Source organism: Ascidiella aspersa, chromosome 2, assembly GCF_963924565.1.
Source record: "Ascidiella aspersa chromosome 2, kaAscAspe10.2, whole genome shotgun sequence".
Taxonomy (NCBI): domain Eukaryota; kingdom Metazoa; phylum Chordata; class Ascidiacea; order Phlebobranchia; family Ascidiidae; genus Ascidiella; species Ascidiella aspersa.
Window position 1 is genome coordinate 16,706,960 of NC_139448.1, and position 24,615 is coordinate 16,731,574.

Sequence of the window (24,615 nt, forward strand, 5' to 3'; positions counted from 1 at the left end):
CTGCTAAAATACATAATTGGGCCTTTTAAACGTGCTTTGGGCTACTTGAAGCGTAACTATTTTTTACGTTTACGCCTAATTGATTTTTAAAGTGTCCCAAAGTTATTTACATTACTGCTAGGAAAAATTGTTCAGATTGGCACCAAACCAAAACGTTGCATTCAAGATGCGCTCTCCGTGTTTAAACTAAACAGGCTGAAGTGTTTTTCTGCTAACAATCGAAAATTCCACTAATATCTCAAAACACGTAACACACAGAAGGGCGATTACGGAAAGTAGGCTATACTCCACACTTACAAAATCACCACTGCTATCCTAAACTGAAAGTTTTGTTAACCTAAAGTAGATGAATGAATTTTTTTTTGTTTATGCGTAATATTATCATCCAAATAGAACCACTTTATAATGTCAGAATAAATCATTGCAAAGATTTGTGACTCCAGGTCAGCGCAATACAGCTGGAGTCAGATATCAATTATTTTCTCGAACAAAGCTAAATACGCGTGACGCAAACTGAAACTCGAGGAAACAACTGTTAAACATATTAAAAAATTAGTTTATGCCTGATATATTTTAAAGGAGGGAAGTAAACTAAGTTTATGACAAAAGGTATTTGGTTCAACAGTTTAAAAAAACACTGCATTGATGTAAATTTCACTCCTGTTCAGCATGTTTTTTTCGGTCCGTTTTATATATAAATTTATTTTGTAGGCTACAATTTACAGTTATACACGGCGACAATGCATTTCAAATCACTTTGTTTAGTTAGGCCAGTGGTTTCACACCGGGGTGCCGCGACCCTCTGGGGTACCATTTATTAATGCTAAATTTTGGGATTTAAGCCACTTGATTAAACTCTTAAAAAACAAATGATGTTTTTCTACATGTTTGTAGTTGAATGTGTCGTTCCAGTTCCGTTTATAATGTCATTCGAGTAAACCACTAAACAAAAATTTACGTAGGGGTGCCGCAATATATTTATTATATCTGAGGGTGCCGTGGGCCATAAAAGGTTTGGAACCACTAATTTTAACGATGTAGGCTACTGCAATGTTAAAAAGTGAAAAATCAAATTTGAAATCCGTCATAAATTTGAAAATTGTCTCAAATTTAATAACATAACAAGTTTTTCGTTTAAGTCATTTTGATAAAACTATTTTGTTGCAATGCACAATCAGCAATAACGAGATCAAATGTCACATAACTTAAAATAAACTATTGTAAAGAGTACGATGACGGTTCCTGTTTAGCAACGTAACGTATTGCAGAAGTAATTATATTTAAATATCGTTGCAGGACCAGTTGTTCGTAACTTTTTGATTCTGCTAGACCGATAAAAAAATTCTCTTAAGGTACGATTCTGTGCTGAGATCGCTCGCTATAAGGCTATAGTCATTAATAAATAACAATAACTGTATAAAAAAGCACGTATATCCTTGCCATAAGAAATCTGAAAGGTTTAGGTCTTTTGTACATTATTTGTATAAAATCAAAACGTTTTACACAAAATAATTATGATTTAACCATGTTTTAAGTGCGATGCACCATTATTCGGCTTGACATACGTCCCGGTGTCCCGCCCGGTTAATCAATTTGTCCCGGAACTTTTAATTTGAGATTTAAAAAACAAATTGAAAAATGATAATTTTATTGAGAAGGATTATTTCGTTGGATGTTGGTGTACATCTTTTTATGGTGTTCCCCCTAAAGGCCTTAAATTAGTAAATCATAAAATAAATGTGGTGTCATCGTATAAGCTCTGTAAGCTCTACACTCCTATCAAGTGGTAGGGGAAGTGCGGGACCCATGGAACATGGGGACCAATAGAACTCTGGCATATTGCGCCCCCTGTTGGCGGAACTGTAGTGTATTTCACCCAATAGTAGGCTACTGTGATTTTTCTAACAACTTTCTTGAAATCGGAAACCAAACTGAAATGTTATGTAAAAGCTAACTCCTAAATGAGTTTTGGAACTACCGACAATAAACTACGGCGCACCGGCGGTTCACAAACGCTGGCTATAGTTAAGTATCGTATACATACAACGAAATTACAAAATGTTCAGCCTAATTTAATGAGCTATAAAAATAAATAAATCTTACAATTGTAGGTCTTTGGCGCGAAAATACTAACATTTATAGTACCATTTGCCATTTTTTTAGATTACAAGAAAATATTAAAAAATCTTGTAAAAATTACCTATTGTGACACCAATGATACTATAATACCATTATAGTATCATTGGTGACACTTTTTCGGTGTTTAAAAGTTATAAGTTGTGACCTTAGTACTTCATGGTTTGTGAATGGGGACGGGGGTTTCAGCTGTTCAAGAAACAGTGCTTTATAGTTACGTCACAGAGAGTTCGTTCAGCCAACAGGCAACAATTGTTTCTTAATTTGATTGACACTACTGTTAATACCTGCTCTCAACCTACCCAAAAGTCGTACATACCAACACCAAAAGTACTAACAAGGTTTTGCTAGTTTTAATTCACTTCATATATATTTATGTACATTAGGGGTAAAACGATCGCCAAATTCGCGCGTAGAACACGTCATGGCGACATAGAAGCGATGACATGATAAAGAAAAGAAAACAAAAAACAGCTGCCTGGTGACGATTAAAAGTTTGACGCGGTTATGCAAAATCACCATAAAAACGAGAAAAAAATCGAAAAAGCGGCACACAATATTACGAGCGTTCACAATTATAGCTAAAACGACTTTTATTTTAGTTGCTTCAGGGTGGCACAATGCCCGACTGAACGAGGAATGAACGCTAGGCACAAGAAGGAAAAAGGGGGAAACACACAAGGAAGGCCCACAATGTAGAAGAGGCTTTAAGGCGGCAAAAATATGCAACCATCACAGACGGATAGTTGAGAAAACGAGGCGAATAAGCTATCCATAGACACCATACATAGTTCAAATACGTTGGTTAATGCTGGTAACCCCGACTAATTTCCACACTAACGTAAAGTATGACGTTAGGCGAACTTGTACTCAGAAGACGGCGCCTAACATTCGGTAGGAATGTATGCCACGACCTCAGGTCTTGCTTGAAGTAACACGCAACAATCACGTGCACAATTCATGGAAAAGTCGCTAAAACAATCACACACAACTGTGTATACAACAGCTACCTGGAAGGCCCAAGGTATACATGAGCGGCGTTTGTTATTTTGAAACTTCTTGTTCTGTGACAACCTGATGTTAAGCGCCGTGTGTTGCAGAAAATTACAACGGCAAAGTAAAACTCACTTTTCAGCAAGGGCCCCAAGATACAAGTGAACACTGGTGAACACTGGTGAACGATGGCGTCATGTAACGTGTTTTCGATTTCGCAAGGGCCGACGTCACGATATGCCGAAAAGGGGCGTGTCTTGATTGACTTGTAGGTGGCGCTGCAGTGCGCAAAGGATACAGGATTTCCGATCATCGCTGTTGCAACGTTCGCTGCATTACACTCTTAGAAGTGGCACGCTGAATAAACGCTTTCGAAAACGGTTTTCAGTTTCCAAGTAAGTTTAATCGACGAACGTATCGAACATGCGTTTGCGGCCTACAGTTATTCCCATACCCGTTTTGTTACAACACCAGCCATAATTTAGAGCTTTAAGCCACACTACCTATAACGGCAGTCAAATTTAACGTTCGAATACCTCGCACGAGCGACCTGGAAACAAGAATTTGGCAAAGTACAAGCAAAAAAAGAATAGGATTGACAAGCAGGGGTTTAAAAATCTTGTCTCATTGATTTTTAAAATATTTAAAGCGCACCGGATGGAAATCACCAGTGACCGTTCTAATTGGCAAAATGGTTTTAGTTAATCAGAATTGGGAAAAGCAAATTAGCAACAAAGGCGATAGCATAGGTCTGTTTTATATAAATATGCGCGTTTTAAGCACGTATAGCAATAAGGAACACTAAACGGTTCAATATACGCTGTTGAGCCGTATTACAATAATCAGTTCGTTGTTAAAAAGAAATAACGTTGGCATTTAAGCACATAACAATCACATGGCCCTTGAAAGAACCAGCGTAGCTAAAATACCAGTGCGCAACACCAGGCGTGAAAACTACCAGACTAAAGCCTAAATTTCAACATAAACGATTGCAAAACGCGGAGCCAAGGCAACATACAATAGTGTACATAAAACTATCTCGTACGGGCCGTGGCCAAAAACAGTACAAACAGATTGCCGGCCGAACACGCTGTTCTGGAAACGAAAGACTAAGGTGCGTAAAACGTCGCAAATGTGGCTCATTTCACGGGCTCTATCGACTTGGTCCGTTTCTTGCGCTTCTGCAGCAGTTTGTTGTTGGCGGTGTCGAGGTTTTTGATGGGAGTCACTTGGTCGTAGTCAACGCGCATTGTTGCCAGCGCGTTGGCCATCTCGTCCTGTTAAAAGTAACAGCGACTTTTAAAGCAAAGAACGTCGCGTTAAAAAAGGAGCACAATGCCAAATTACATCAGTTGTTCAGGTAAACACATTGCTGTACTACTGTGGGGAACTCCTGCAGGTGAAGTTACACTGTGATGGTGCAACACAAGACAACTAAGGTTGCGGAACAGAAAGATGTTTTTCAACTTGCCAAATTTAGAACCAGTGCGGATAACAATCATGCAGATTGATATACAGATACCTCGGTTGCACTTAGAATAAATATTTTAATAAAAAAATGATGCAGAGACGTCTTTATGTCAATCGTTTACAAGTTTAACCTACAAGGGTCCATAGACCGTATGGTATCAGTCCGAACAGAAACTGGCATGGGAAGATTTCCGCCGGCTTGTTTGAGACCCTAATGCACCTCTTAAATATATGCTCCATGACTTTAGTCATTGAACGGCGAACACTAAACGGTTTCGAATTAACTAGCAGCAGAAATTTATTCACATAAATTTAAACCAAGCCACGGCCTTTTTTCAAGAATGTGGCTTTGAACTGCAGTGAAAGGACATTTAGGTAGCGCAGTGTTGCACACAAGTAAACAGAATAATACATAAATAATAATATTACAACATTTTTATGAGGATGTAGGTCGTCGCTATTCAGACGAATCCAACAAATGTATTTATACGACTTGCATCATTAGTTGAAAATAACGTGGATAGTGCTAAACAAGCGTTAGTATTTTTATTTACAGTTTCTACCGAAACCCGAAAATGCAAGACACAACTTAGTTCGAAGCATCGAAAGCCACAACATGTGATAACAAAGCGGTTGATTTTTAGCGAATAAACTATTGTTTCAATCGAAAGGAGGAAGGAACGCATCGAGAACAAAGGGGGAATTTACCTGCACTTCCGGCCATTGTGCCTCCTCCTCTCGAAGTACTCTGGCAGAGTAGAGGGGCGTCTGCGGAACATCACTCACTCCCTGTAAGAACAATGGCAAAGTAGTTGGTAAGTTTTAAAATAGATTGCACGAGAAAATAACGCCCAAAAGCAACAATATAAGGCAGTTAGAGAAGGGTTGCATTTGGAAACCCTAACGGCTTCTGATTGTTCGTCTGTTGTTATCTTTGTACCAACTGTTTACGGCTGCCATACATAGACGATCATATTTTATTGGACAAACAAAAAAATGTGACGGTCGATAGCAATTCTTGCTGTACAACCACTTTGTGTTCCGTCATGTGCAAAAGGCAAGGCTCGTTTTGTGGGTTAGATCTTGCTACAAATGTCAATAAACGAATAAAAGTGCGAAAAACTGCCGAAGTAAAATGAGATATAGCGTTCCATGTACTATACACGGCCTGTTTGTTAGGCAAAAAAATTAAGTACAAATATAATATTTTCCAGGTTAGACCAAAATCGGCTTTAATTATAGTTACCTCATATTGTCTGGCGAATTTATATTTAACTTATGAACCGATGATTGCTTAATTTGAAACGGTTAGAATCTACGCAAAGAAATTGAATACAAAATGTGCATTGAGTTGCCGGCATGATGTACTGTATCTAAATATAACTGAAACAACCGGCTGCGAAGTGGAAATAGCCGACGCTTTGATCTGCAAACAATACCCGAACAATCGATAGAGGGGTTTTACGTTTGTCGGTTGTGACGTTATTGGGCGCCACTTTTTTTTCACGTTCTTGGTTATGAGATTAAATAGGCGTAAAAGGTGCAATTATTTTGTTTTATCGTCGTTATAATACATCTCATTCAGTTTAGGCCCTTTAGGACAACATTACTTGACAATTGTCTTAGTGCTTGTTGCGACGACAATATGGGTACAGGGTACGGGTCCATTGCCGATGTTCAGACCACGGGTTACAAAAAAAAATTAAAAAAAGTGTTTTATACTTTTCATTTGACTTTTGGCTGTCTTTGTCTGGTTTAATTTAAAAAAAAAGAATAATAAATGACGAATGTTGGTCAAATGACGTTTTCGATCAAAGAGTTATGGTCTTAATCTGATTACAGTCAAAGATAACCACCGTGTGCCTCACATCACATGTCCAAAGTCGTCTAAATAAATTGATTACTATCGACCAGGTTGTGACAGCTTTCGCTTAAACCAACGGATTTTAATATTAAATTCGACATTACAGATATATTTACTGGTAATAAATTGTGTTATGTAACATTTTCGCAGGTAAATTAAACGATCAGTGATGTCTGGCCAAAATTTAAATTAAAACAAGCGGCACAAATATAATAATTTACAAAACGAGTACCATGCGTCAAAACTACTCAAACATATTAACTTAAAACTGCAAAGAAACACTGTCCAACGCTAACTTACAGAGACCCACGGGTTGCTCATGAAGTTGTTGATGTTCACTCGCTTCTCAGGGTCAGTGTTAAGGAGTTGACGAATCAAGGCTTTACCTGTAAAGATCAAAATGATTTACAAAACGGAAGGAATTTCTTGTTGATTTGAAACACAGATTCAGAGTAACAAATACATTTACTTATTGGAAATTCGATATGATGTATAGTTGGCGTTACATAATTCCACACTAGGGGGGATTTTACAGTTTCAAGGGACAATGTGGTATTTGTGCGAGAAGTCGTATTTGTGTGAATTGTTTAACAGCATTTTTTGTATTGAAGGTGCAAAAATATTTTCTGGTAGATATTTTATTTGGGCCAGAGCCCCTTTCCTCTTAGTTTTCATGTATGTCGCTTGGCTAATGTCTAATAGAGGACTGCATTCAAAGCAGAGGTAAATCAATGGGAAAACGTCTTCAAGTCAAGCCATGACTAAATGATAGACGTCAAGTCGCCTCGTGATCGCTGGCTCAAAAGAAAATATACGAACAGTGTACCAGGTACATACCGTCCCAAACAAACGAGGCTTAGCGGAACTCGCTAGTTCGCTGACGAAATTGGGGAAAGTACCGGGGATAGAAAAAGCGATCAACGATGGCAAATAGGGGAATTTTTGTGGTGGATTCTAGCAAAGTGCTACAGTTTTGTGGAAAAGCCGATTGCGTCATGTTTAATAGAAAGAGACGTGAACTCCCCGGGCCTAACTAAAGTAAAATATTAGGACTGCATCAATAGCAGTGTACGTTGAGCACACGAGTATAATTAGGTGAATATGTTTACAGATTTAAATAACTTTTTTCGTGACTAAACCATTTGCAGTTTTAATTTAATTTTGCAAAAGCACAACGATAAATCGAATGACTGGCCTGAGAACATCCAGCTTGATGAAATATTTTCCGTTTAGCGCACAAACATATGTGTGCACCGCATTGGTTAAAAATAAATTGTGGTAACAGAACTGCAAACATACAGAGGTCAGCCCTTAACTCCGAAACTAAACTAAGCAAATGAGAATTCTGGTATGGTAAACTAACAAATTCAGCAGTAAACGAATTTGTTGGTTACTAAACATGTATTAAACATGCTAACTCAAGCGAACCCAAAAAGCTCGCTGCATGCGTGCGTTAACTGTTTAGTATAATTGTAGTTATACGTTCCATAACTAATCACGAACTTTTGTACTCTCAGAAAAAAGATTTAAATCATTCAATATATATATCATAAAGTAGGCGTATGATGATCGAAGGGTCACTAAAAGCTGTTTAAAAGCATCATGAGGACCATTCGGACAGACTTGAGAATTGCAATCAATGAGGCTGGCTTGGCCGTACGCGTTACTTGGAACCGCAGGTGCTTTGGTATGCAAGGAATTTTCACATGTATACTGACGCCGGCCCTTGACCGCGAATAACTGATTAACCCGGGACGTTGGCGCCTGATATAAACAATAGGAATTGATATTTAGTGAACTGCAATGCATATTTTTCAGCAAGCGAAAGTCGAATACTTTTACTTAACCTTACACACCATCAAACGTAAGGCAAAAAAGACCAAAAATGGTTTGTTAAAAAAACATTGGTTTTGAAGCATGCAATACTCATTATCGCTATGCAACCGTGTAGAATAAGAAATACGAAAAAGACAAAAAAACTACTTTTGCCAGAATAACTGTTCAGCTTGCTGCAAAAGAACCCGGTATAAATACCTAAACATTTGAATGGAAGATATCGGTAGCAAACTAGGCCTGTTTTACCATTCGGCGTTTAAAGCGCTTATGATCGGGTTAAAACAAAATCTATTTTGGTCTAAACAAAAGAACATGTCAACAAGCCTCACAGAAAGAGTAACGACTCCTCTGCTATTATCACGAATGACTTAAAAACAAACATTCATTTGCCACGTACAAGACTAGATCGAAAGAGGGTTACTTTTAACAAACACTGTTCAACAATTGCTCAGGATTCTTCTAATCTACTTCCCACTTGCAGGATTCGAAATTTTATGCGCATCGAACAGGGAAAAGACTGTTTTTGTCAAGCATTACTCACATTCATCTGACACTGCACTCCATTCTGGGTCGGGAAAGGAGTATTGACCGTTTCGTATCCTCGTTTTCATCCCGGGAGAGATGGCAAGGCCGTGGTAGCTGTAGAATGGGGGAAAGCCGCAGATTCTAAAAAAAATGAGAATATACACATCTAAAAGCTGTTTTAGCATAGACACTCACGTTTAAAACGCAAAAGGAAGGAACTCGAGCTTGACGCGTGGATATTCAATAACTGCTGTAAACTTTGCTGCCCTACTCGTAATAGCCGTGTGACGTCGCTTTCCGATTAATTAATCCTGAGACCGACGACGCGAAATTGCTGTTTACGGACGGGTCGACGCAACAGAGCGAGCCGCGCATTGGTTCGAGATTCCAGGCTTCAGATAGTGCGTGCGGCGTTTATGTGCCGCGAGCGACAATTACGCAAGGCACTTCCGATTGCGCACGGGCTAATTTTTTCGTCGTAGCGCCCGTATGTAAATGAAGCACAGGTTTCTAGAGGCGTTGCGGTTTCGCATACATTTAAGAAAGACTCGGAGCACAGCCCATCATACGGAGTAGGGTAGGGGCAAATATTTTTTACAGCGGGCCGCATGAAAAAAATTAAATGTTGTAGTGGATCGGCTCAAAAACAGAATCTCCAACACACACCAAATGACGTCAAACAATGACGATATTAAACAAGTAAGTTTAGGAAACCAGTTATTCCGTTGTGAGTTGTGAATGAAAGTCGAATGAAAAAAAAGCGTCGCAAAAGTTTTCGGCTATTTGGTTTAACATGAAAAGTTTAGTTTAGATTTAGAGCAGTGGTTCTCAACCGGGGGTCCGCAAAACGTTTTCAGGGGGTCCGCAAAATATTCTAAATATACCTTTAGTACAATAATTAACGCTGGAAACATGCTTAATCACAATTTTGGTAAGGGCTAAAATCACACTGTAAAAAGTTGTAAATCGCATTGTGACGTAACAAATCGCATTGAGTGTGACGTAACACTTCTAATGTAATGTAACACAAATAGATTGTTAAATGAATGGCAGGATTATTACAGTTTCCATGTACTGGATTTGGAAAAGATGACATGCCTTTATCTATTCTAGCATTATCGAAAACACAACCACGCATTTAAAGACTGCCTTGGAGATGCAGCAGCAGAAATCACATTAAAATAAACGTGTTATAAAGTAATTTGTTGTTGTCTGTTAATTTATTCAACATAAGGTACACTATAGGCAGATATACTGAATTATTAAAAAGAACTATAAACGCAGATATTCCGCCAGAAAAATGTAAGGGGTCCGTGACCATTTGAAAGCATCAAAAACGGGCCACGGGTACAAAAAGGTTGAAAACCACTGATTTAGAGGGAACGTGACGCATTGAGCATACATAAATATGCCCATAGCTCAATATATTCACATTTATAAGTTGTCGGGGCCATTGATACAACAGCTATAAAGTTACACTGCAAACACGTAAGAAGATCGCTTTAAACACAAAAAATCTAAAATACGTTTAACTTTTTGAGGTGTCAAGTTGCAGATGTTTTCCTAATGAAACATCATACATGACCATATTGCAAAGACGTTATAAATCGGGCGAAACAAGAAAAATGGTGTTTACTAAATTAGATTAAAAATGTATGTTCCAGAGATTGGAAAACGGTCGTTATGTTAATTTATGTTCATATTTTAAAGACGGAAAAAATGTATTTATAAATATTAGGTCTGAAAATCTTAGTTTAAAAGAGTGCCAAAATACAAAAAACGCCCTTTGTCTATAAAGATACCCAAAACACGGGTGAAACCTACGAGAAAGTCAGATAGATTCGTGCGAAGCGCAAAAAATTTTCATTTTACTATTTAAAACTGGCAAACAATATAGTTTGGTGGGGTCATGACTGGATCTGTCCCTGAAAACAGTGATGTATATATGTTACAACCAAACATATGAAAAGTCGCGCTTGGTTTTCTTATGAGCCTCACTGACTTTCCAGTTAACATTTACTTAAAAAAACACGCTAGGATAAATTTGCAGATGTGTTGTCAAGTAAGCGCAGAAAACACTTAATAAAAATGTTTTAAAAAAATGGCTGCGGGCCGGATCCAGTCCGCAGGCCGAATAACGCCAAGCTCTGATATAAAGCATTGTTTTGTGAGAAACTCGGTAAATGTGAGGCAAGGTTTATCTGAAAGTAATTTTTTCAAGATTATCAGGGCAGAGAATGTAAGCGGGTGACAACTCTAATCTTACAATGAAGTATATTTAAGATATGGCCTTCTATTAAAATGTCATTTTGGGAACGCGTTTGTCTGTATTCAAATTGTTATTGTTTTAAAATTTGAAAAGGTTTTGCACTTTTGATAGTTTGACAAGGCAAAATAAATATCCCTTAGAATATATTTTGAATGGCTTCTGGTAAAGAGATAAAATAAAAATAAATTGTAACCGATTGTTTACCTCGAAGGTAACAGTTTTCGCTTATAAAGATACATAATATTTTGCCAATATAATATTTTTCGCTAGGATTGAGTCAGTAAAAACCCTAAAAATAGAAATTTGCTAACAATTCGTAACTTAGAAGGGATGGCGCAATAGAAAACTTGTAAACCAGCAAACCAGCAGCAATAATTGCTAAGGACGCTACAATCTCTTGGTGCTATTGTTATTGTTTTCATTCCTCCAGTCACAACGAGTTACATAAAAGAGGTAACTTGATAGCAAGTTTCCGATCCAGCACTAAAGAGCAGCAAGCCCAACAAAGAAATCAAAAAGCCTGTTAAGAAAGCAGCCAGTTCCAAGGCGACTGTCCGTCCTTTTTTCATTCTTTCTACGCGCTGTTTATTAAACCCAAAACGGTTTGGAAAACCACTTTCGCAATAGAATAATCCAACAATTTTTTTGTGAATCAATTTATTTATGAATCTGATATTAAACTACCGTATTTCACCTTAAAATAGTATACAATATAGTGGATTGTCGTGCGCAAATAAATATACATAATGTGTATATCAGGGGTCAACTTTAGGGTATACGAACGGTTAGTCGTAAACAACAAGTTTAACGCCCACAAAAAAATGTTATAGTTATGACACTTTTGTGGCACGAATTGGAAATGTGTGCAACCATTTAGTTCGCGTTAGTGTTAGTGATGTAAAAATAAATGATAATGATGTCGTAGTGATGTAATAGTTGCACTTTATTAAGGGGGTATAAAGTTCGCTTAAAATCTTTTGGCGTGCCCTGAAAAATCATCTCGCGTGCCACTTTTGGCACGCGTGCCAGGGGTTGCCGAACCCCTGGTGTATATGATAAAAAGTTCATTTTACGGTTACATTCACCTAACCGTATCGGGATTCCACAAACGTGACAGTAACTTGACATTGCTTATACGCAAGGCCTTTAAAGAAAGAGCTGGAGGGAAATCTGACGTCACGTTGAAGCTATATCTAGTCAATAATATTGTTTGATTTAATTAAAAATCGGCACATAGAGCATATGAAGTTTATTTGCGTATATGACGATTATATTTGGCGAAACAATGGATTTTTATCGCGAATATTACGTTGGAATATCGCTTGGTTTCTCGTAGCTACAGGGAGCAAGGGTTGCGGCCAAATATAGGATTCGGAAAGCGTATAAACGAAACCAAATTTACCTTTTCAAAAATAGAATAATCAGAAAAGCAAGTACACAAGCGCGCCGCGTGCAAAAGCTGGACTCGGACAATCTTGGGAGAATGGGAAGTCCAAAATCAATGAATGCGTTTATGGCTGGCACGCGATGACGCGTTAGTAGAGCCGTGCCGCACGAGGAAGTGAAATTAACATTCCGCAAATAAACTGATTCGCCATTATTCGGGATAAACGACTTTTACACCACGCGTTTCCCTAACAGAGATTTCGACAAAGGAAAACCTTCCGACAGATTAATTATTTTTTTTTCGCAAGAAAAAGGGCAATATATAAATGAAAATTTCAATTAATGGATAACTCACGCTTCTCAAGTCATGTTATGCCTTTTTAAGTGTTCAGCGATTACATAGGCTGGCGAGCATTATAACGTTGTTTACCAGCAGCAAAATTACCCGACAATAGTTTTAATTCACAAAAAATCGTAAAACGTTAAGGTTATTATGAGTTTTTTGTACATCAACATCATCATATTACTAATACACGTAATTTGCTTTAATCACTAACATTAATTTTAGCCACAAGGGATTTGGTGAAGGATTTTCAAACAGGCGAAAATAAATAGGCTTTAAGCATTAAAGAAGCGCACTAACACGAATTTAACCAAATGAAAGTTTTGAACGATTGAGATATATTAAAACATTGAACTGATAATTTTTAAGGTATTATATTAACGATTTAAGGTATTATATTAAAACATATTAACGATTTTAAAACTCCATTACATCGAGGGTTTTTGTTAAAAACCGAAGGCCTTATGAAGCTAATACTTACAAAATGTACATAATCACTCCAACAGACCACATGTCGCAAGACTTGTCGTAGTGCTCTGGTCCCAAAACTTCGGGTGCTAAAAAAATAAACACCACGATAAGATCGGAATACCTAATATACAATAGAGTAACCCAGGTGCTACGTGTATATTAAGGGCCGAGAAAAAACAGCGAGACCAGAAACCGTGATTGATTTGAGGTTTGGGAGCTATCGCGATCAGAACAATTCAACAGATGCTCTGTGGAGGTTTTATTGAGTCGTGACGTAAATCGTCGGACTCGGCGGCCGGGGTTTGTAATAATCGTCCGTGTGCGTGATCTGAATTTCTACTTAATTGCTGTCGGTTGCATTTATAATATGACAAAGTTGCCGCTCAGTGAGATTTAAAACATATCGTTCAACAAAGCTTGAAATAGGTAGCATGCCAGCAGCGTTTCCTACTAAATAGTGGTGTTTGAAAATTCCAAGTCAACTACAAGATGAAAAGCTACTTAAGCGATAAGATTTCGCAAAGGTTAATTTGCAGTCGAGCAATTACGACGAAAAATTGAATCCTCCGAAAAACGCTGGCAATAGAAATCGACTTTGGCCAACTATTATCGCATTGATCGGCGCCGAAGTGGCTCGCGAACATACACACAACCTTACCATGGGTACTAGACTTCACACCGCATGCAAACAAGCCGGCGGATGTGAAACGGTGAGACAAGGATGTCAACTTGTGGTAGCGCCCCTGCTGTGCTTGCCAAAATTACTCAACTAAAGACTGGTGTGCTTAAAGAGTCGTTTGTTTGCATGATTAGCTTAGCCTTAGACAATGAACAATAAATTTAGTAAATTTTTAAGGGGGACACGTAAACTGAATAACGACTGGAGCACGGCAGTGTAGTAGGCCAAAAAATAAAGTCGGTCGCTTCATAATGTGATGCGCTAACTTGTCAAAAGGTCAATTCTCCTGGGGAACCTGGCCACAGCGGCGAATGTAAACAAGTGCGAAATCGCTTTGTGGTTACAACTAGTGATTTGGTCTTGCGTGCGTGATTGCCTTTGAAGCGGGTGGTCACAATTGTAAAGCATTGCTTAAAATTCAATTCCAGTATGTCAAAAACGTTGAAAGGGTTGAGCCTTTGTAACCGCAAGCCAATTCTCCCTAGTTAGCCGGTCACCTACCAACGTAGTACGGTGTGTAGCAGGGCGTGTGCAGCGAGTTCATGCTGGTGGTGTGCTTGGCGAAGCCGAAGTCGGTGAGTTTGAGCACGGCGCCAGGACCCTTGCATGAGTAGAGCAGGTTCTCGGGTTTGACGTCGCGATGCGCGATGTTATTGTCGTGGAGGTACTTGATTGCATTGCCTATGTCCTTCATGATTTGCGCCGCTTCTGCGTGAACGGAATCAGCCTGTTGGCGGGGAATCTTAATGCCTAGGGTTTTGAGATGGGTGGTAAAACAGCAACTTTACATTACGGTCCAAACGTGTTTACTTGTTACGCTGGAAAGTTTTCGACAAAACAAACATTGAAGGCTTCTTTTTTTTAAGAAACGCCTCAACTACGTTGTTATCACAATTAGCGATTAATAGTATGTCAGTACCTCGTTCGGTGAAAGCCGACTCGGCCCGCTCTTGAATCTGGTTGAACAGCTCACCGCCGTGCATCCTGCAAGACGATATAGGGTCACGTGCGCGATTGGATATATTTTATCAATACATGTAGGTTGATTATAAAACAGTAACTTTAGATTAATTTTTTTTATAAAAATAAAGCGAATCATTTGCTTTTTCTCAAAACGTTTTTTAACTGAAGTGTAATGTTTTGAATTTGAATCACCTAAATGTGCATAAATCTCAAATAACCTAAACGTGCAATATTTTTTTATTATATAAGCTGTTCACTTGAAAAACAAGTAAATGAATATAGAGTTTCTAACACACCACACTAACGTGCGCAGGTAAGGGCCGGTGCATGTCCTTCAAACGTGTTCGGAACACAATTATAGAGTCACGCGTTATCATACACGACATGTTATTACAAGCAGTTTTCTAGGCATTTACGTCAGCCGCTGTGCGAGCGAAAAGAAAGAGTGGGGGAAGAAAGAGCCAGGTGACAGTGCCCTTCAAGTTATGATGTAATGCGTTGGAAATAGTGATGCTTCAATCTACTTGCAAAAGGTTGCACGGTGTCGACAGCACAGCTGGTAATGTTAACCGGGACACCCCGCCTTGCTAATCGTTGGGGATTTTATCGTAAAAGCACGCGAACAGCCGTTGAAAACCAGTAGTTAACATTTTGAAGCAAACATGACAAAAACGTTACAGGAAGCGAAAGTCCAATGAATCAAACCTCGTTTAAACAATTACGCGAAAACACTGCTGTTATTTTTATGCAAATAATAAATTACATTCCGATGGTGGTGAATTTTTTTGTCAAGCACGTGAGATTAGACTTAATATATACAGTATATACATAGAGAGTGATGGATTCCTTCAAATCTATTAGGCTTTCACCCCAAACAGAGCCAGCTGTTTTGTGCACTAGAAACGGCCAAGCACTCATTAAGCCAGCCGCCCACGACGGGCATAGTGACGACGACGCGACGGCGATGACGCGGGCATTAGTCAAACATCAACAGACGATCGCTTGATCACGGGACCGCGGTAGTTAACACACGCGATGGCGGCACAAGGAATAGCGATTTGTGTACTTGGGAGATAGCGCGATCGTCCATGGTAGGTCGGAAAACGAGACTGACGAATATGGCAGCCAGGGCACTTAACCAGCTAGAGTTGTCCTGCGGTTTGGGTAAAAGGTAATTTGTGCACTGGGGAAACAAGCATCTGAAAAATGGTGGTGCCTTTAACGCAACCGCACAGTGTAGCATTAACCGCAATTGCACCTATATGTATTTAAACAAAAACTGTGTAGGTTGTTGGGTAATTTAAATATTCAAATAAATATTATGAAAGCGCAATGCGAGAGATAATTTTGGGATGTATTGTTTTAAAACATTAGATTTCATACATAAATTTATGCAAAACTTTGACTATGAGGAAATTAATCTTCCGGTTGGCGGTATTTCGGTTTCACACGAGGCACAAAATATGAGTCAACTCAGATTACTGTATAATCAATTTACAAAACAAGGAATTGTAATGGTTTACTTTTAGAGTGAGTGAATCACTAAACTTGTAATGAGAAAAAGGTTTAACATATTTACAAACACACATATCAGATTCATATTTTCATAGATACCAATGCCAAGTTAATATGTACAACTTATAAATGTATACATAGCAAATACAAAACATACCTTTCCATTATGATAACAAGACATTTTTTGTCACGAAACACATTTTCATAAACATCCAAAATCTTAACAATGTGTGGGCATCCAGAGGCGGTAAAGTGCAGGTTTACCTCTCTTCTTGCCTTGGGCGTGTCATGCAAAACCTACAATTATCACATAAAAAATGGTAGGCTACTTCGTTTCAGTAATTTATATTTGTTTACCAGTAGGCAGCAATTAATATTCTGTGTCATAATAACTCCAGCAAACTGATGAAAATTACTCAATTTATTTAAAAATATGCAATTTTTAGGTTGATTATATCTATTTTAGACAAAACTCCAGAAAAGGTCCACCATACAAAATTTAATTAACGCCAACTATATTGCTGCAATATATTGACAATATATCCACAAGCAAGGACATGCTTGGTTCAAGCATTTTTATTTTATATTTTGAAATAAGGGTATGAATCCATTAAACAAATGAAGTAATTATACATTAGTGTCATTACATAGATTAATTATTACCAGGACTACAAATTTTACAAAAACTATTTATATGTTGAAATTATATACTATCAGACCTTCAATGCACATTTTTGGCCAGTTTTTCTGTTTGTACATCCAAGAACTTTTCCATTAATTCCCAAACCCAAAACATCATTGGAATGAACTTTGTAATCTTGATCGAGGGAATGCTTTTTCACATTAAGCTGGTGCATGGTGCGAGCAGGGTTACCACTCATGCTTTAAAAGAGGTGTAAAAAAATCCAACAAAACCTATGGTGCCGTGTAATGTGTTTACATTGCCCAAACAACAACCTAATAAACATAAAAAAACATTCATCAATTTCATCTCCTCATAAAATAAAGGTAATTACTGGATTTTGTCCACGTTATTCTAGAATTACAACTCAGACTTTGATAAATAAAGATACGGGATCGAAGCATAAAATGAATACTGTAGAAGTTTGAGCAAAACTTAAAATATTTTTAATTAAAGACTTAAATTTATCGACAAACATTAGAAACAAAAGTATAGCACAGTGTTTAGAAATTCCTCTAATGTTTATAATTTACAAAAAACAATCCCCAAACAAAGCTATTTGTTATACCACAGTTTTTTCTTTTAACCACTGGTCATATATTTTATATCAAGAAAGTTTTTTTCGATTTTCTGAACCAACATAACCAGTCTGCATTTTATAGCATTTTTCACAAGATGTCTGTTGGTATGAAAGTATGGCAGATTCTGCAGATATGGGATATGTATTTGGGGTGACCAAGTGCACTAAAGGTCAAAATTATATCTCGCTTGTTTAGCATAAGAAAATCTGTGATATATTGTTGGGTGCAGGTTTGTTGTGATGAAACTCATCGAAGAACCAGCCATACTTTTCACAGTTGTATGTCAGGTGTACCGGTGCACATTTTAAAGCGTGCTTTTAGGGTTTTATGTACACCTGGATCTTTTATGCTAATATATCAGAAAATGTGTAGAAAGTTATTCACTAGATTGCATGTGCATTTAACTTGATGTCAAACAATCTCGGGAGAGCATCTATCATCAAAGACACACCGACAAAACATCATTGAAATATAGTTTGAGTTTTGTAATTGTTTAAATAATGGCAGTACAAATTAAACATAAAAAAATTGGGTGGATTAAGTATTATTATTATTTTTATTCTACCATATTAATTTTTTTATTGCAATTTTATTTTTGACAGCCTGTTTCGTTAGTGTTGAAATAAATGTGGTACGATTCTAGACCAGCGCAAAAAATAATATTTAAAGATACATTAGTTACAAAATAAGGGCGCTGGTCTAGAATCCTACCACAACGAAACACCGTTTGAGTTAGGGTTAAGGTTACCGTTTGGGTTAAGGTGGGTCAAGTATTATTATTAAATAAAGAATATAATAATACCCACCCACACGCCCACACCCAAACGCTAACCCGCATCCTAACTCAAATTTTGTGCGTTGATTTTAGAACTGTGGTAGGACCAGCGCCAAAGATTGTACAAAACACAGTTTCATAAAATACTAGTATTAACATCAGTGTTAAATGATTTTGTTTTGTTAACAGCACAATAGTGATTGATTTCGAACAAACCCGACAAACGCGCTATCAGTCACGTAGTTAAATGACTATTTCACTGCGTTTTATAACACTTTTTGTGCAAAATTAAATCTTGTCAGAATTCATAATTTACTTAGAAGTTCGCTTACACTTTTAACTTTTAAATTGTAGCTGCTGTCCATCTGACCTACTAAATGTCGCAACATCAAATTGAAAAATAATGCCCAATCGTGCAAGAGAAATATTAGGAAACAAACTGCTTTCTTCAAACAAAATATCCAAAACACTAGAGTAAAAATTTAGTTTTGAAATGCAGAGGGTTTAAACTTTAAACGGATAACCCTAAATAATTATAAATAATCTCTTTGCCCTAACGAAACTAACTCGAATATATAAATTAGCTTGAAATTTAAAAGTATGCCTTTGTTCGCAACCAGAATGCGAGAGGCTGGGGTTATATACCGGTACACCGAAAAGCTAGCGTGACATAACAACAAAGTACGTCTCAAAATATAAATTAATAGTTCCCAACTATTTTTGGCTTACGGCTTTTTTAGCTTATATTATAATACAAATCAATTGTTCCCAATTCTTTTACCTTACGGCACCAACAGAGGAAGAAACATATATAGGTTACGGTACGACACATATTTTCCATGTATTTTCTCAAAGTGGCTTATCGTATTTTCACAATCTATGATATAAACATCGATTATCAACTGGGCACAATGTAAAAAAATCCATTTAAACCTTTGGCAAAATTTGTAAACAATTTGGAACCTTTGTATTGATTAAACTGTTTTCCTCATTTGTGATGTTGAGTGCTGGTCTATATGGGGGTTGTCGATTGTCATACGTCAGAATTTTACCTGAAATGTCAGTGAAGCCTGCGTCAGGAAACAATGGCATTATCTGCATATTTGTCTGAGATTCAACCGTACTGCATGAAATATATCGCAAATACGTTTATAAAATGAAAAACGATATTTTGTCAATTTTGTACAGTTTAATAAATTGCTTTGTTTTCACAGGAAGTAACTCATCGTTCGTGCAAATGCTATTCATTGTTACGTCACACCCGACCGGGTTTTTTACTTTAAGCAATTTTTCGCTCTAGAATAGATTCTAGAATAATTTAGATCAGAGAGTTTTTGTATATTGCGTTCTTTTTTAGTCAGTTTTAGTTAGAAACGTTTATAACCAGCCTGGTTTGATTGAAAAATAACTAAACAAGCAAGATTAGGCCTATATAGTTTTGTTTTTACCAAATATTGAACTGCAAGTAAACATCAATTGGGCCTACGGCTACGCCTACTGTGAAAACAAGGAACGCGTGTATTGAATTAGAGGTGTCCGAAAACAAAATATTGCTATTTAAAGTCTACTTATTTGACAATACAATTTTTTTACCTGGCTAATCTGAATTTTCTTAGTCTTATATCTCTTAAAAATTCCAGTCGAGTTTGTGAAAATGAAAAATTTACTTTTTTTGGTTTACTGTAACAAATGGCGAAGAGAAACTGCAAATTCACGGGTAGGTTAAATGAAAGCAAAATATTTATGCTTGAGAAATCGTAGAAATGAATTGGAAGCTGTGTGTTTTTTGTAGTGCTTCGACTCCCTGCTTCTATGTCTCGTCCGTTTTGTTAAGATCGGATTACCCCTAATACGCCGTCTAATCGCAACCTCGAAAACGAAAATTTAGGCAACCTAAACTAAACAAAGGTATTTTTTTCGCTGAACCCGAAATTTTTTCGTCTTTTTTATATAAAAAATACGACACGTTTTAACATAACTTTGTGTGGTTATCCCTGACTTTTGTTTATGGCCCCTATACTCCAAGTCGGTCAGTGCAACAGGGTTAAACTATGGTCAGAGATTTCGCGTTTCAATATGGGCAGCTTTTGCGCCCAGTAGACTCGTAAACTCTACAAAATGCCGTAACTGCTAAATAAATTTTGTTAGGCCTGAAAGTCCCGGTCAAGTCATACTAAGAGCAAGTCAACGTTAAAACAACTCCTTATCATATCATAAAAGTAAAACGTGAACCGAAAAACGCAACATATAACGAGTAAATATAGGTTTATGTGCAAAAAGTAAAATAAATAACCCAATTTTTTCGAAAATGCCCAATGAAATTCCCTAATTTCAACCTTTGTCATTTGTCCAAAATACCTAGGCTAAGTCAAGTCAAGTTGTACAAAACAGTAACGTAAGTGCACTTAAAGTCAAGGCATTAACTTTAGTCATTACAACACTGGACTCTCCTTCTAATTAAATGTTTTTCCAATTCATACTTATTTGCATTTTTTTTCGGGTTTCGCGCAATTAAGACAAAACTTTATTTGCATACGCGAGTTCGCTAGAGATCAACATGTTTTTTTATAATTATTAGTTTTACGACGTATATCTTTGTGACATTTTATTCATAAATAAAAGAACCAGTGGACTAGGATGTTTTTTTCACTCAACTTCATAGTTTGTTACAGGTAATGCCATAATAATTTCGAGTAGGCTGCGGACGTTTGGGGTGCCTTAAGCGCTCACAAGAAGCTCCTGAAAACATTCGTGTTTATTTAACCAAGAAGCTTAAAGAAGATTTCCTTAGGCTCACTTCATTATCAAGATTGTCCAAAGAATACAAGAACTCAATCTAACGTAATTAAATTTATTAGAAAAAAAAGATTTAAAACAAAGTAAAAAACTAAAGTTTGTACAAACTCCAGTTAAGGCGACTAAGCACACATAATCACAATAAACTTATTCCTCGTCTTTCTTTAAAGATAGCACACCTGCTTTGCTTTTAAGCTGTAGGTCAAGGGTCTTAAACTCAAAATGCTCTGAGGGCCAAATGGGAACGTGTAAAATACCCAAGGGCCGCAATTCACGATGAAATGTCACAATAAAACGATAACACAAATAAAAACACAATAAAAGATAAACACAAGTAGGTTGATGAGTTAGGCTATAGTTGTTTTTTGTTCTGGCTACTTAACTGGCAGCGTTTTTTTATGAACAAGGACCTCGATATTGGGCTTCAACTTGTCAGCAGAAACCAATCGCAGAGTTGCTTGCAGATGTTCATCAGTGAAATGTGACCTTAGCACAGTCTTGTTGATCATCGATGAAAAAAAGGATAGTATCATATTGAAGTTCCACCAACTCCATTTGCAATTCCTCGGCTACATTGTCAATTTCTATAGCAAATGGCGTTGAAAAAAGTCGAAACTGCGGCTCTAATACTTCAAATTCTGCAAAGCGCATGTCGAATTGCTGAATTAAATTAGACAACAAAATTGTATATTCTCTCATGCATTCAGCCTCAACTTTTCCTAAAGACTTCAGAGTTGAGAAATGAGCCAAATTCCCCTCACCCAACTGCTTCAACCATAAACGTAGTTTGACTTTGAACGATTTCACATGGTCATACTTCTGTGTAATAATTTGTTTTTTACCTTGAAGCTTCAAGTTTAATTCATTCAAATGATGTGTAATATCTGTTAGGAAAGCAAGATTGCATTGAAAAGTAGTTTATCAAGGCTTTTGCTTATTTTCGATTTATTGGAGTTAGGTGGACATGGGCCAACTGTTAGGGGACTTCGAAATCGAAAAGCACTATGTCGATCTTGAGTATTTATGAGTTTTTGATAAAATATTAAAAGCATAGCAGATAGAAAGCTCGACAGTTCGGTACATCTAAAGTATACAGGATCGCAAGGATCGCTAAGATCGCAAGGATCACAAGGATCACAAGGATCACAAGGATCGCAAGGATCGCAAGGATCGCTAGGATCGCAAGGATCGCAAGAATCGCTAGGATCGCAAGGATCACAAGGATCGCTAGGATCGCAAGGATCGCTAGTAGGAATTAAGAGGTGTCCACTTTTCTGCCAAGCATCGTTAAAATAGCAGTAACAAACGGGTCTTCTGGCAGGGAACCAAATGTCGAATGCGTTTAAAAAAACGGTTGTTCGGGTATTTAGTAAGCCTTTATCGGCAGCAATATTCCTATGACCATAATTTCCTTTGTGCACCGTCTAAAAACAGACAAAATTATAAATATGTGTAGAAAAGTAAAATGGACACTTCCGGCGCAATTTTTTTTGGTGTTTAAAAGTGGATTGAGTACGTCCACATAACGCAGCAGTTTTGAATACAATCCTATAATAGTTTTAAAAAACCGAACTTTACTGTAAAGAAAAAAATTGTTCGTTTTTTTACCAATAAACCTCTGGGGATAGTTGTTCTATATTGGCTACATGCTTATAATGGCTAATTGCTCTTAACAGCAAGGGGCAATATAATGCTATTCAAAAGTAGGCATAAAATTACAAATTGTGCTTCGTGATGTTTTTCAAGTTGGAACTTTGAGCCGGCAAATTTTATAGAAAACCTTGGCAAGTTGGCAGAAATATTTGATAATCAGGTGCAACCCCCCAAAACATCACTTTTTGTTCCATCGGTCCCACCCCACAGGACCTATGGAACACCCCATGTAATTGGTAATGTACATAACTGCGCAATAAATGTTGTAGAAATATTGCACAAGAAAATGTATTGAGAAGACTATAATAAAAAAAACATGGAAACAAGCACAAAATGCAGAAATTATAGTTTTTTTCTAGCAAAATTTGGCTAGGTCAGTGGTTCTCAACCTTTAATGCTTCGTGGCTCCCTTTGAAACGCTCTCGACCCTCGTGGCCCCCTGCTTACAAAAATACCAAGCATTGTGTTTAAATTCTTTTCACTTTTTTTACTTCTTCACTTAATAACAAATAAAGCCATTAATCAACGAATAAATGCACTTACTTTCTAAAAATTTACTTTAATTTAAATTAACTTAGTTAGTCATTACAAATCTTGTTCTTCGACGCCGACAAGGTATTTTTTATATTCGGATCTGCTTTGAGCCAAGCGATGACACTACATTGGTCAAGATGATTACTCAATTTAAGTTTTATAAATCCGTTACTATTACCCTACTTTTTATAAGCTAAGCATAAACCGCTGAATGTTGTCCTTAAAATGACCTTTTGAATACCCCGGTATAGGTTACTTGCGTTTTACGATGAAATATTTCTTTTGCAACTGAACGCCCTTAAAAGAAATTGCAAACCGTTGCACCACACACTAGTTTCTCGCCTAACGTCATTCGTCGAACACTTAATGATTATACGTGAAGGGTATTGGCAAGTAATAATTGGCCGCCCGAAAAGCGATCCTTGCGATCCTAGTCCTATAGCGATCCTATAGCGATCCTAGCGATCCTTGCGATCCTAGCGATCCTAGCGATCCTTGAGATCCTATATATTTTAGATTCACCCCGACAGTTAGGTGTTAATATGGCTGAATATTAATAGTCATAAAAAAGTTTTATTACATTTAAAAGTATTATTATATTTAAAATATGTTGATCAAAAAGTGTGATTGCTGGATCTTAAACCAAATACAAGGACTTGCACAAAAGTTCAATGTATTTCAAAGATATACAAACATATGTTTCAGGGAGTTTCCCCAAAGTTAATCTTTTTTATAAACATGATGGGAATGTTTGCTTTGTTTATTGTTTGTACTTGCATTTTTTATCGCAGTAAGACCTACCTAACAATGCTTCAAAATGTAAATTGGCTGTGCAAAATGTTTACATACCTGCTTGTGCTAAATGTTTACATACGATTAAATTTTGTTAGTGTTTTAAGTGAGGAAAGTGATTCGTGAAGTTGTCAAAAAAACAAGAGAGAAGAAATACATATGATTGACAGTGCTTAAAGCAGTGTTGTAGACAAGTCATTTTGTAAACCTAAAAAGTCCCAGTCAAGTCATTTGTGAAATAACTTCGGTCAAAATCCATTCTTTTAGGAAAAATAACAAGTCCCAGTCATCAGTTGCCCAAGTCCCACTGCATTCCATAATTTGTGGCCACCGAATAAAATTTTTTCAGCTA

The 24,615-nt window shown here is 37.1% G+C and overlaps 1 protein-coding gene across 1 annotated transcript; it reads right to left on the reverse strand.

The window, feature by feature from the left end:
* Positions 1-2,467: 2,467 nt before the first annotated feature.
* Positions 2,468-18,419, reverse strand: LOC146164029 (MAP kinase-activated protein kinase 2-like). Its single transcript, XM_083381152.1, has 9 exons — positions 17,170-18,419; positions 16,608-16,747; positions 14,892-14,956; positions 14,474-14,680; positions 13,304-13,379; positions 8,841-8,965; positions 6,764-6,849; positions 5,308-5,388; positions 2,468-4,406 (listed from the first exon to the last, which is right to left on the reverse strand). The coding sequence occupies exons 1-9, from the start codon at positions 17,329-17,331 to the stop codon at positions 4,269-4,271; spliced, it is 1,080 nt and encodes a 359-aa protein (XP_083237278.1). The 5' UTR covers positions 17,332-18,419; the 3' UTR covers positions 2,468-4,268.
* Between the last annotated feature and the right edge of the window lie 6,196 nt (positions 18,420-24,615).

Coding starts and splice junctions, on each gene's coding strand:
- LOC146164029 (XM_083381152.1), bottom strand. CDS start 17,331: ATGAGTGGTAACCCTGCTCGCACCATGCACCAGCTTAATGTGAAAAAG. Junction 13,380..14,473: donor CTACACACCGTACTACGTTG/GTAGGTGACCGG, acceptor TTATTTTTTTAG/CACCCGAAGTTTTGGGACCA. Junction 6,850..8,840: donor GAGTGCAGTGTCAGATGAAT/GTGAGTAATGCT, acceptor TGATCTTTACAG/GTAAAGCCTTGATTCGTCAA.